Here is a 14,820-nt window from a genome sequence, read left to right as displayed (position 1 = left end):
CTACCCTGGGCCTCACCAAGTGCTGACTACAGCATAAATGTGCAGAAGTAAAACCTTCCTTTCCACCCCTAGTACATAATCACCGAGGAAACAAGCATAAGACAGAAAACACTAGCAAAGGATATGATGTAATTTAATTGTTAAATTCCATGGTCTACAACACAATGGCAAATGTTGGAAGCTGAGGGACCTTGATGCCCTGGGCAGAATCTGGGGCTGGAGTGAAGGTGGAGCCCACATCCCAAGTCCAAAAGGGGAACTGCTCCATTGAAGGATGTCATGTAGGATCCCAGGGCCTTGTGGACTAGAGATTCTGGATTATCAAGAGAAGCTTGAAATCTGGATTTCTATAAATGTCAGCAACTAATTTTAATTTAAAAGAACTGTGTGGGTCACTCACAACACAGAGTGTGCTACTTGGCAACTTCTAATGATAGACAGAAGAAGAAAGGGCATTTCTCGAAAGAGAGCCAACCTAATAAAGTCAGGGAAGATCATGGTTACAAAGCACTCAAGAGTAGGCACATGGTTGAAAGCAGGATTTATATTAATCTATGTATCATCTTGATTTCTGGTCAAGGTGGTGGGGTAAATAAACGCTGTGCTCACCTCTTCTCAGGACCACAACAATTACAACTAAACCACAGAAAAACCATTATTGAGAATTGCCTGAAGTCTAGCTGTACTGAAGCCCTACAACTGCAGACATACAGAAAAGCCACCTTGAAACTGGTAGGGGTAGAGACCCGGAATGGGCTGGTCCCACACCCGTGTGTGACCATTAAAAATCAGGAGGGATATCTCCACTGTGGAGGAGTGAGGGGTCCCAACCCCTCCCCAGCCCAGGGTTTTAGTGCTGGAGAGAGAAGTCCCCATAATTTCTGTCTGTGAAAACCAGCAGAGATTGTGGCAGAGTGAGATGGAGAGTGGCTGGAGTCCCAGATGCTCCTCTTAAAGGGACCACGCATGGACTTAATTACTGATGGACTCACTTGCTCTGAGCTCCAGTGCTGGGGGAGCAGCTCAAAAGGTGCCAGGGATACACGGGAGTAATTGAACTCATGGTGAGGGCTGGAGAAGCAGCTTTCTCCTGGAGGGAGGAGCTGGCAGAAGCCATTGTTTCTTTGTTGAGTCCTTCCCCCCCCCTACACCCCGAGTACACACACAGGCAGATGCTACATCTGAGTCTCCATCAAACTGGCAATCACCTTTCATTTGCACTGTCCTAGTGATTCCCTGAGACTATGCACAACCTAACTTTTGGGCTTATCCAAGCCACTTCCACCATCTTTCTCCTATAAACGGCCTGCCTTGGCTCATGCTGCAGACATTCCTAAAATCTCTCAAAGGTTCACAAAACCAAAACAAGCAGTATCTGGCTTTGGCATGTCCCCTATCTCTGGCTGAGCAGCTCAAAACCCAGCACTAGTGACAGCGGACCATGATTTGAGGCTTAAACTCCCAAGGCACCACCAAGCACAATATGGGCAGTGGCCATCTCTGGATTGCTTTGTGGCTCATGTCAGGTGGTCCTGGAAAGGGCACAGACTGCAGCTGAACTGGGCCTGCAGCAGGTCCCCTCCCAGGAGGTCCTGGGTCTGGCAGACCCAAAGGGCAGCTTCGAAGTGAGCCAGAGCATCACCCGGCCGCCTCCAAGGATGACATACTCAAAGAGAAGACTGGGAATGCACCAGAGCCTGACTAAAGCAAAACCTGCACTGTAGGGTCAGCCCCTGAACAACAGCTCCTCTACTATAGTCATGGCCAGTTTCACAACCAATCATGCTGAGGGTCAATCCCTTCTATTGATGTTCAAATAGCAATCAAGTCTCAACTACAATAGGAGGACACACACAACCCACATAAGGGACACACCTGACTCTGGTTACCAGACAGACTGCATGACTGTGTCCCACAGGACACCTACTACATAAAGCCACTCTACTAAGACCAGCAGGCATAGCAACCGTACATAGAAACAAACATGGGGAGACGGTCAAAATGAAGAGATAGAGAAACATATCTCAAATGAAAGAACTGAACAAAGCTCCAGAAAAAGAACTAAACAGAATGGAGACACTCAATCTACCAGATGCAGAGTTCTAAACACTGGTTGTAAAGATGCTCAATGATCTCCGGGAGAACTTCAACAAAGAGGTTGGAAACATAAAAATGGAGATAGAAAACATAAAAAAGAGCCAGTCAGAAATAAAGATTATAATAACTGAAATGAAGACTACATTAGAAGGAATCAACAGTAGATTAGAAGAAGCAGAGGATCGAACCAGTGATTTAGAAGATTAGGTAGCAGAAAACAGCCAATCACAGCAGCAAAAGGAAAAAAGAACACAAAAAATGAAGAGAGTTTAAGGGGCCTCTGGGACAACATCAAGCGTACCAACATTTGCATTATAGGGGTATCAGCAGGAGAAAAGAGAGCAAGAAATTGAAAACCTATTTGAAGAAATGATGACTGAAAACTTCCCTAACCTGGTGAAGGAAATAGACATACAAGACCAGGAAGTGCAGAGAGTCCCAAGCGAGAGGAACCCAAAGAGGCCCACACCAAACACATCATAATTAAAATGCCAAAGGTTAAAGACAAAGAGAGATCTAAAAGCAGCAAGAGTAAAGCAGTTAGTTACCTACAAGGGAGCTCCCATAAGACAACCAGCTGATTTCTCAACAGAAACTTTTCGGGCCAGAAAGGATTGCCAAGAAATATTCAAAGTGACATAAAGCAAGGATCTACAAACAAAATTACTCTACCCAGCAAAGCTATCATTTAGAATCAAAGGACAGACAAAGAGCTTTAGAATTGAAGGACAGATAAAGGATGGCTGAATGGATAAGAAAACAAAACCCTTACATATGCTGCTTATAAGAGACCCACTTCAGATCAAAAGACACACACAGACTGAAAGTAAATGAATAGGAAAAAGATATTTCATGAAAATGGAAATGAAAAAAAAAAGGTGGGGTAGCAATACTTATACCAGACAAAACAGACTTTAAAACAAAGTCTTTAACAAGTAACAAAGAAGGACCCAATAATCCCATTTCTGAGTAGTTAGTGGAAGAAACCCAATATGTTACTTTGAGGGGACATGTGCATCCATATGTTCATTGCAGCACTGTTTACAATGGCCAACATGTGGAGGCAGCCTTGGGTGTCTGTCAACGGATGAATGGATAAAGAGGAGGTGGTACATATGTACAATGGAATATTGCTTGGCCATGGAAGGGAATGGGTTCTCGCCATCTGTGGTGGCACGGATGGACCTGGAGGATATTGTGCTGAGTGAAGTATGTCAGACAGAGAAAGACAGATGCAATGTGACTTCGCTTATATGTGGAATCTAAAGAAGAAAACAAACAAACAAACAAACAAACAAAGCAGAAACACACTCATAAATACAGACAACATTTTGATGGTTGCCAGATGTGAGGGGGGGAATTCTTTGCTCTGTTGTTCCTCATTTTAAAATGAGGTGGTCTGTTAGTACCTCCCAAAGTATATAGACCAGTCATTCTGATGGGATGCCTTCATAATTAAGAATCTCTGGATTCACAGAGAAACCAGAATCTGGTTTCTCTCCATAACTTTATTATAGATGATTCCCAACCTATTTCTCTTCTGGTGCTTCTTACCTCAGTGAATGACATTAGAACCTGCTCAGTTCTTGATCTTGAAACCCGTGTGTCATCCCTGCATCCTCCTCTTATGCCTCCCTATTAATCACCACATTCTGCAAAATTCTTCATCCTAAGAATCTCCTAGTGCTCTCCAGTCCATCATCATCTCCTCTTTCTGGGCTTCTGTAACCACCTCTCTACCACATGGTGGTTTTTACTGGGCTTTCTCCAAATCCATCCTCCATTGAGCAGCCACAGTGATCTTCGCCCCTGCTCAAACCCCAGGATAAAGTCCAATCAATGTCTTTGACAGAGGTTACAAGGCCCTCCATCATTTTGTTCCCACTTCTTTCCAGGCTAAATGAAATCTTACTAGGACCATATGATTTGGTTAAAAATAATTTGATCGCAAATAAACTCACAGCAGAAGTAACTAATTGGTTAAAATTCTCCCCTGCCACATGTTTTTGCAGGTCTTAGTGATTCTGATGCCCTAAGTAGTACTTAGTTTTTATGCATCTTTAAGTCTTTGGGCCCATGCTACAGAATTTTTTAGGTTTTTTTCTTTTCTTAATCTGTATTTCACTCTTAGCCAATTTTGCTTGCGTGGCATCTCTTCCTAAAATTTTGGATTTTGGGTGAGGTACTGGAGAGTGAAGTGAGTGTGAATCAACAGCTTGATGCCACTGGCCTTGGCACTGCTGCCAGCCAGGATTTGAAGACCTATTCCAGGAACGGTGAGTCCTAGCCAGGGGTCAGGCCTCCCTCAGCTTCAAGAGGCATTGCGATGGCAGGAAGGAAAACAATACACTGTAGGAAATACAATGAATGATACTCTGGACTACTATAAGTGACTCCAGAATCTTCCATCGCACGATAACCTTCTGCTGATGGCATTTCACTCATGATTTCTACTTCTATAAATCATTTTTCTGCAAGAACGAAGCCTTAACCCTAAGGGAAAATGTCCACTGCCCAGATGCATAGAAAATGAGGCTAAGGGCGCACCACAGATTTTGCCTCTTGACAGATACTGTAGAACAATCTTGCCCTGATTTAGGATGAGTGAAGAGGAAAAACCAGCATCGTGTTTATGGCAAAATACTTCAAGACCTGATGGGAAATCGTATCTGAAAGGCTTTATGGACAACATATCTATACAACTAATGAACTGCAGGATTCAGAAGAACATTGTTATCTTCAGAAGAAGGCAGTCAGATACATAGAAGTGTATTTCCAGTGGAAGTTTCTCACGCACATACAACCCAGAAATGGTCAGAATTCACGTCCCTCACTCTAAGGGTAGCATGTTGAAGACACAATCCAGGTGGAGTACTGATCAGAAGATGGATTATTCAACGAAACACTGAGAAAATGCAAGTACTTAAAATCAGTCACATCAAAAATGCATCCACCTCAATGTTGATCCTTAAATTTAATTGTAAATTAGGAGAATCTTCTTACTTGGTTTTAAAGAATATATTATAACTCAGCAGAATCCATGAGGAGGATTTCTGCCCCTCCTGTGATATAGTAGCTTGCAGCTAGACCAAATCAGCTAGAAAATCTGGATTTAAAAATCAACTAGAAAATCTGGATTAAAAAAAAAAAAATCTGTATGCAGGGTTTGGATAGCTGCAGAGGTAACCAGGACTCAAGAGAGAAAGGAAAACAAAGAGGTGTCTAGATGTTCTGAGAGCCACATCTCCCCAGAGGGCATTTGTGATGCTTGGCCTAAGGTGAGAGGCTGAGAATCATGGTGGATGACTTGAACAGGCACTTCACAAAAACGGACATTCAAATGGATAATAAACATTTGAAAAGGTACTCAAATCATTGGTAATAGGAAAATTCAACTTAAAACCACAGGAGATAGCACTACACACCCACATATAACCACTAAAAGTGTTTTTTTTAAAAATGGCAACACCAAGGTCAGGCAGCATCTGGAACAGCAGGACTTCTCATATGATACTAATGGGAGGGAAAATCATAGAATCAATTTGGAAAACAGCGTGGCACTATCTCCTAAAGCTAGATAGATGCATAATGTATAATCTAGCAGTTGCACTTGCAGGTCTATATACAAGAGAAAAGTCTACAAATGTCCAACAGAAGACATGTGCAAGAATGTTCCCAACAGCATTCCTTGTTAAAGCCCCAAGCTAGAAACAAATCATATGCCCATCAATCATACAATGGATAAACATGTTTTGGTAGAGTCACACAATAGAATACTAAACTGCAGTGAAAAAGAATAAACTACTGCTATATGCAACAACATGAATGAAAGTTGTGTGGAAAACAAAAAGCTAAACACAAAAGAGTACTATGACATGATTCCATTTTACACGAAGTCCCCAAAGAGGAAAAGGCAATAGAGGTCGAATTGGGATTACCTTTGTAATGGTATTAATGGCTGGGAATGGTGTGAAAGGAGGGCGGCTGCAGGAACCCTGTTAACATCGTGTATCTGATGCAGTGAGAGCGTAGTTATGTTTTGTGCACTAATTCATTAGACACTGGCAATCTGCAGATATCCACTAATACCCATTCCTCCTCCGCCTTCTCTTAGTTATACAAAAGTACAGCCTTGTCACACAATTCCTGGGCACCATTCTTACAGACGCAATTTGAAGGGTGCTTCGTGAAGGAGTTGTGCAAAGTGGTGGCCTGAATATCACTCCCCAATCTTAGCTGTGCGTGTGGTTGTTCAGATAGAAACCACTCCTCAACTTCTCTCACCAGGTAACTAAGTTCTGGCCAATGGGATGTAAGCAAGTGCCATTTCCAGGTCTTTCCAGTGAAGAGTCTGGTTGTGTACTCCCCTGGCTCTTTCCACAGCTCCTATGAACTGGAAAATGGGCAGGTGGAAAAGCTGCCTTGGACCCACAGATGGAAGCCACGTGTTTAGGATGGCAGAACCATCCTACTGAATCTTCCCACCTATGTTTGGACTGGTGTGTGAGAAAGAAGCTTCTAGTTGGCTCAAGCCACTGATGTAGGGGGTCTCTTTGTTATACCAGCTTAGATGGCACCCGAACTACCATGTTTCCCCAAAAATAAGACCTAACTGGAAAATAAGCCCTAACATGGTTTTTCAGGATGACATCCTCTGAACATAAGCCCTAATACATCTTTTGGAGCAAAAATTTATATTAAGACCCAGTCTTATTTTTGAGGAAACACAGTAATATAGGCACTAAAGCATGGTATTGAAAGTAGTCATAGTTTGAAAACTTTGTACTTTTTTTGTTTGCCATTTGTTACAAACAACAGTATTTAATTGCTTTGTTGCCAGTCTGCCACCATACAACCTAGAGAAGACGCTGGAAAACAACACAGTATAGGGGAAAGGACATTTTCTCCTGAGCAAGCTGCTCTAGAGTAACTTTTCATTCTGTCTCCCATAATTTTGGGATTGGTTTTGTTAATCTGTAAAATATAAAGGTGTCTGGATGTTCCTAAGGCTCACGTCTGTGTTTAACACTTTGACTTTCCTAAACAAGACTTAATGACTCGCATGCAATTACAGTTGGCTGGATGCCGCAGTGGGGAAAGGCCTATACTTCCGTGACTTCCTTGTACACATGACTTGAAGAAAACTTGTTCAAATATGGAGAACAGTGCTTTTCATTATGTAGACTATAGAACTAAAGCACAGCAAGTTGCACATTCTCCAGGTGCTCTCTTTAGTAATCCCAGCATTAATAAGCACCAAATGTGAACAACAAACAAAAGCATATTTTCAAAATATGAAGCATTAATTATTCAGAGTGCATCAAGGTATATTGGATTAATGTAGTCAATTAGCAATAAGGACAGATAAGGAGGATTAGTCAACCGATTGGTATGTTTTAGATGCTGTATCAAAAAGAAACACAATGGATTCTTTTCTTTCTGGATCCTTCAAGGGGCTCTTAGTTTACATATGACCTAAGAGTTGAGTTTGTGTTTCTTTGAAAGGAATACATTTGTGGTATTTTGTGAGATGAACGATGTGGTTAGCACACAGGTGACATGAAAGAAATCCTTCATACTTTATATGGTTTAACAATATGCAAGTTATCTTACCTGCGGATTTTTAAATACGTCATATTTTTCCTCTTTCTTCAAAAACACCATTTTATTTTCTGTGTCTCTTGTCCAGTCTGATAAGATTTCAACTACATTTTCATGGTCTTCGAAAAACCTTTCTAATAAAACAAGAAAAAGCAGTCTTTCAGACCCAACACATCAGGGTTTCTAACAGAGAAATAAGCTAGTATTGACTTAAGCACAATGCTTCATACTTCTCGTCGATTTTTAGGAATTCCTAATTCTTACATGATGTCATCTTGTAACATTTCTGCTACGTTTTATTTTTCAGTGTCAGGTCTTCAATTTATTTTTCATAAAAAAATAGTGATAATGGTAAGCCATTGCACTTTTTTTCAAATTAGCATTTTTTAAATTAGCTTCAGGTGTACAAAACAATGTAATAGATAGACATCTACACCCCCCTGGAAATGGAACTACCTTATGACCCAGCAATTACACTCTTAGGTATCTATCTAGAAAAATCCAAAACTCTAATTCAAAAATATATATGCACCTCTATGTTTATTGCAGCGCTATTCAAATTGACTGTAAGTAATACTAGGTGGAAGTAAACATCCTATCTGTAAGGAGGAAAAAGTTTAAACAACTTTGAATGACATTGTAAGGTATGCAGTAAGTACTATAAAATATTCCTTAAACTCTAAAAACAATGCATGAATATTGGAACCAAACCTAAACATAAAAGAAGGCTTTCATTTTTCTGTTTGACTCAGAGAGTTGAAGAAAACCTCAAGAGGTTATTATAGTGTAGGCCATTTCCTTCAGAAAACAATTTCACTGAAAGCTTCTAAAACAAGCAATTCTATATTCCACCAAGCTCTCCTGGGAGATAATCATTCTGTGAGTGGTATTAAGACAAGAAATAACAGAGTATTTCTTTAACTGCTTTATTTTTATTTTTTATTTATTTATTTTTTTTTTAACTCCATCAATTTCTATCAAGTGTCCTTTGTTCTTTGGGGCCGAGCCTCTTCTACTAGACAAAGTGTCAGGCATTAGGTGAGTGGAAGGGAGAAAGGGGAAATGAACTGTGATGTGAGGCAGAGTTACACTACAGCTTAATAAAAGCAAACACTGAGGAGACATTAGCTGACAGATACCCAGGACCTCAGGCAACCTACTTAGCTTACTAAGCATGGAGTAAGAAGTATCATCCCGTCACTTTCTTTCCCGTAGGAACCACTAGAGAAGTGACAATAATAATACTTACATCCCCCAAGGTCTGGCCACCTGCTATAATCTGAGTCTCTTCCTCACAAAGAAATGAAGAGGCAAGAACTAAGTCTGACAGAAGGGAAGTGATGTACGGGAAGTCTTGATAGCCTTAAACCAAACTCTTCTTAATAAGAGACCAAAACCCATAATAAAGCAAACCACAGATGATGGGAGTACAGTCTATAGCTGGGGATGAGACTTACCAATTTGTAGTTCTGGATATATTTCATAAAGACACCAGTCTACAGCGCAGTCACAATGGGTTTTCTCAAACAGGTTGTCTAGAATGTCTCGGGCCAGTTGTCGCTCATCCACCATCAGGGACTTCGTGCTGTTATCATTCATGTGCACCTTGACAACCAGCTGAGGATAAAGCCACAGAGCAGCCACTAAATTTCAGCAACTAAAGAAGGCCACAAAGATTAAGGTTTCAAAGTTGCTATTGCTTCTGTGAATTTAATTAAGACTGTATCCTGCTCACTCACATGCCAAGAACTTGTTTAAGGTGTTAGGAATATAGAAGTGGAGAAATCATTTCACAAAAATGAAAAACACACAATAGACACAGTCCTTGCCCAGCCCTCAGAGACTTTGCATTCTGGTGAGGGAGAAAGAAGACAAACAAAACCAAGTAAGTGCTGACTTCCTGTTTACCTGCCATTGTTTTTAAAAAGATTTTTATTAAACTACATCTAACATACAATATTATATTAGTTTCTGGTGTACACAATACGTGTTTAACATTTATATACCTAAAGAAGTGATCACCATAAGTCCAGCAACCATCTGACACCATACCACACTATCACAACATTATTGACTGTATTCCCTGTGCTGTACATTACATCCCCTTGACTTATTTGTTTTATACCTGGATATTTTGACCGCTTATTCCCCTTCTCCTCCCCCCTCTTTTTAAATTTTTTCAATTGTAGTTGACATTCAATATTATTTTATATTAATTTCAGGTGTACAGCACAGTGGTTAGACATTTATATAATTTAAGAAGTGATCCCTAAGACTAGTCTAGTACCCAGCTGGCACTATACATACTTATTAGCACATTATTGACTATATTCCCTATGTTTTACTTTACATTCCCATGACTATTTTGTAACTTCCAATTTGTATTTCTTAATTCCTTCACCTTTTTCACCCTGCCCCCCAATGTCCTCCCATCTGGCAACCATCAAAATGTTCTCTGTGTTGAGAAAATCAGGTGTAGCCATAATGATATCAGATGAAACAGACTTCAAGGTGAAAAAGATAACAAGAGACAAAGATGGACATTTCATAATGGTGAAGGGGACTGTACAACAAGAAGACATAACAGTCATCAATATTTATGCCCCCAATCAGGGAGCACCGAAATACACCAAGCAACTTCTAACAGAACTAAAGGGAGAAATTGACCAAAACACAATTATACTAGGGGACTTAAATACATCATTGACAGCTATGGATAGATCATCCAAACAGAAAATAAATAACGAAATAGTAGCCCTAAATGACACATTAGATGAAATGGACATAATTGACATTTATAGAGCACTTCATCCTAAAACATCAGACTATACATTCTTTTCTAGTGTACATGGAACATTCTCAAGGATAGACCATATATTGGGACATAAAATCAGTCTCAACAAATTTAAGAAGATTGAAATCATACCATGCATATTCTCTGATCACAAGGCTTTGAAATTGGATATCAACTGTAAAAAAGCGGGAAAAACACAAATACATGGAGATTAAACAACATACTTTTAAAGAAGGACTGGGTCAAAGAAGAAATTAGAGGAGAGATCAAAAGATACATAGAAACAAATGACAATGAAAATACATCCTACCAAAATTTTTGGGATGCAGCGAAAGCAGTTTTAAGAGGGAAATTTATCTCATTACAGGCCTATCTCAAGAAACAAGAAAACTCCCAAATAAATAACCTCATGTTACACCTTAAAGAACTAGAAAAAGAAGAACAAGTAAAACCCAAGGTCAGCAGAAGAAAGGAAATAACAAAAATTAGAGCAGAACTAAATGAAATAGTGAGGCGTAGTTATGTTTTGTGCACTAATTCATTAGACACTGGCAATCTGCAGATATCCACTAATACCCATTCCTCCTCCGCCTTCTCTTAGTTATACAAAAGTACAGCCTTGTCACACAATTCCTGGGCACCATTCTTACAGACGCAATTTGAAGGGTGCTTCGTGAAGGAGTTGTGCAAAATGGTGGCCTGAATATCACTCCCCAATCTTAGCTGTGCGTGTGGTTGTTCAGATAGAAACCACTCCTCAACTTCTCTCACCAGGTAACTAAGTTCTGGCCAATGGGATGTAAGCAAGTGCCATTTCCAGGTCTTTCCAGTGAAGAGTCTGGTTGTGTACTCCCCTGGCTCTTTCCACAGCTCCTACGAACTGGAAAATGGGCAGGTGGAAAAGCTGCCTTGGACCCACAGATGGAAGCCACGTGTTTAGGATGGCAGAACCATCCTACTGAATCTTCCCACCTATGTTTGGACTGGTGTGTGAGAAAGAAGCTTCTAGTTGGCTCAAGCCACTGATGTAGGGGGTCTCTTTGTTATACCAGCTTAGATGGCACCCGAACTACCATGTTTCCCCAAAAATAAGACCTAACTGGAAAATAAGCCCTAACATGGTTTTTCAGGATGACATCCTCTGAACATAAGCCCTAATACATCTTTTGGAGCAAAAATTTATATTAAGACCCAGTCTTATTTTTGGGGAAACACAGTAATACAGGCACTAAAGCATGGTATTGAAAGTAGTCATAGTTTAAAAACTTTGTACTTTTTTTGTTTGCCATTTGTCACAAACAACAGTATTTAATTGCTTTGTTGCCAGTCTGCCACCATACAACCTAGAGAAGACGCTGGAAAACAACACAGTATAGGGGAAAGGACATTTTCTCTTGAGCAAGCTGCTCTAGAGTAACTTTTCAGTCCGTCTCCCATAATTTGGGGATTTGTTTTGTTAATCTGTAAAACATAAAGGTGTCTGGATGTTCCTAAGGCTCACGTCTGTGTTTAACGCTCTTTGACTTTCCTAAACAAGACTTAATGACTTGCATGCAATTACAGTTGGTTGGATGCCGCAGTGGGGAAAGGCCTATACTTCCATGACTTCCTTGTACACATGACTTGAAGAAAACTTGTTCAAATATGGAGAACAGTGCTTTTCATTATGTAGACTATAGAACTAAAGCACAGCAAGTTGCACATTCTCCAGCTGCTCTCTTTAGTAATTCCAGCATCAATAAGCACCAAATGTGAACAACAAACAAAAGCATATTTTCAAAATATGAAGCATTAATTATTCAGAGTGCATCAAGGTATATTGGATTAATGTAGTCAATTAGCAATAAGGACAGATAAGGAGGATTAGTCAACTGACTGATATGTTTTAGATGCTGGATCAAAAAGAAACACAATGGATTCTTTTCTTTCTGGATCCTTCAAGGGGCTCTTAGTTTACATATGACCTAAGAGTTGAGTTTGTGTTTCTTTGAAAGGAATACATTTGTGGTATTTTGTGAGATGAACGATGTGGTTAGCACACAGGTGACATTAAAGAAATCCTCCATACTTTATATGGTTTAACAATATGCAAGTTAACTTACCTGGGGATTTTTAAATACATCATATTTTTCCTCTTTCTTCAAAAACACCATTTTATTTTCTGTGTCTCTTGTCCAGTCTGATAAGATTTCAACAACATTTTCATGGTCTTCGAAAAACCTTTCTAATGAAACAAGAAAAAGCAGTCTTTCAGACCCAACACATCAGGGTTTCCAACAGACAAATAAGCTAGTATTGACTTAAGCACAATGCTTTGTACTTCTCATCGATTTTTAGGAATTCCTAATTCTTACATGATGTCATATTGTAACATCTCTGTTACATTTTATTTTTCAGTGTCAGGTCTTCAATTTATTTTTCATAAAAAAATAGTGATAATGGTAAGCCATTGCACTTTTTTCAAATTAGCATTTTTTAAATTAGTTTCAGGTGTACAAAACAATGTAATAGATAGACACCTACACCCCCCTGGAAATGGAACTACCTTATGACCCAGCAATTACACTCTTAGGTATCTATCTAGAAAAATCCAAAACTCTAATTCGAAAATATATATGCACCTCTATGTTTATTGCAGCGCTATTCAAATTGACTGTAAGTAGTTCTAGGTGGAAGTAAACATCCTATCTGTAAGGAGGAATGACATTGTAAGGTATGCAATAAGTACTATAAAATATTCCTTAAACTCTAAAAACAATGCATGAATATTGGAACCAAACCTAAACACAAAAGAAGGCTTTCATTTTTCTGTTTGACTCAGAGAGTTGAAGAAAACCTCAAGAGGTTATTATAGTGTAGGCCATTTCCTTCAGAAAACAATTTCACTGAAAGCTTCTAAAACAAGCAATTCTATATTCCATCAAGCTCTCCTGGGAGATAATCATTCTGTGAGTGGTATTAAGACAAGAAATAACAAGAGTATTTCTTTAACTGCTTTATTTGTTTTTTTGTGGTTTTTTTTTTTTTTTTTTTAACTCTATCAATTTCTATCAAGTGTCCTTTGCTCTTTCGGGCCAAGCCTCTTCTACTAGACAAAGTGTCAGGCATTAGGTGAGTGGGAGGGAGAAAGGGGAAATGAACCGTGATGTGAGGCAGAGTTACACTACAGCTTAATAAAAGCAAACACTGAGGAGACATTAGCTGACAGATACCCAGGACCTCAGGCAACCTGCTTAGCTTACTAAGCATGGAGTAAGAAGTATCATCCCGTCACTTTCTTTCCCTTAGGAACCACTAGAGAAGTGACAATAATAATACTTACATCCCCCAAGGTCTGGCCACCTGCTATAATCTGAGTCTCTTCCTCACAAAGAAATGAAGAGGCAAGAACTAAGTCTGACAGAAGGGAAGTGATGTACGGGAAGTCTTGATAGCCTTAAACCAAACTCTTCTTAATAAGAGACCAAAACCCATAATAAAGCAAACCACAGATGATGGGAGTACAGTCTATAGCTGGGGATGAGACTTACCAATTTGTAGTTCTGGGTATATTTCATAAAGACACCAGTCTACAGCGCAGTCACAATGGGTTTTCTCAAACAGGTTGTCTAGAATGTCTCGGGCCAGTTGTCGCTCATCCACCATCAGGGACTTCGTGCTGTTATCATTCATGTGCACCTTGACAACCAGCTGAGGATAAAGCCACAGAGCAGCCACTAAATTTCAGCAACTAAAGAAGGCCACAAAGATTAAGGTTTCAAAGTTGCTATTGCTTCTGTGAATTTAAGTAAGAATGTATCCTGCCAACTAACTCAATGTGAACTCACTCACATGCCAAGAACTTGTTTAAGGTGTTAGGAATATAGAAGTGGAGAAATCATTTCACAAAAATGAAAAACACACAATAGACACAGTCCTTGCCCAGCCCTCAGAGACTTTGCATTCTGGTGAGGGAGAAAGAAGACAAACAAAACCAAGTAAGTGCTGACTTCCTGTTTACCTGCCATTGTTTTAAAAAAGATTTTTATTAAACTATATCTAACATACAATATTATATTAGTTTCTGGTGTACACAATACGTGTTTAACATTTATATACCTAAAGAAGTGACCACCGTAAGTCCAGCAACCATCTGACACCATACCACGCTATCACAACATTATTGACTGTATTCCCTGTGCCGTACGTTACATCCCCTTGACTTATTTGTTTTATACCTGGATATTTTGACCGCTTATTCCCCTTCTCCTCCCCCCTCTTTTTAAATTTTTTCAATTGTAGTTGACATTCAATATTATTTTATATTAATTTCAGGTGTACAGCACAGT

The 14,820-nt window shown here is 39.6% G+C and overlaps 1 protein-coding gene across 1 annotated transcript in view; it reads right to left on the bottom strand.

The window, feature by feature from the left end:
* APBB1IP (amyloid beta precursor protein binding family B member 1 interacting protein) overlaps positions 1–14,820 on the bottom strand; it is a 111,151-nt gene that overhangs the window by 27,270 nt on the left and 69,061 nt on the right. Inside the window, exons 6-7 of the mRNA XM_074324957.1 lie at positions 14,023–14,182; positions 12,595–12,716 (exon numbers count right to left, since the gene is read on the bottom strand). Of these exons, the coding sequence (XP_074181058.1) occupies positions 12,595–12,716; positions 14,023–14,182 (282 nt within the window). The remainder of the gene's footprint in view (positions 1–12,594; positions 12,717–14,022; positions 14,183–14,820) is intronic.

This window comes from Rhinolophus sinicus, linkage group LG02, assembly GCF_036562045.2.
Source record: "Rhinolophus sinicus isolate RSC01 linkage group LG02, ASM3656204v1, whole genome shotgun sequence".
Lineage (NCBI taxonomy): Eukaryota > Metazoa > Chordata > Mammalia > Chiroptera > Rhinolophidae > Rhinolophus > Rhinolophus sinicus.
This window is presented reverse-complemented; position numbering and strand designations above follow the sequence as displayed.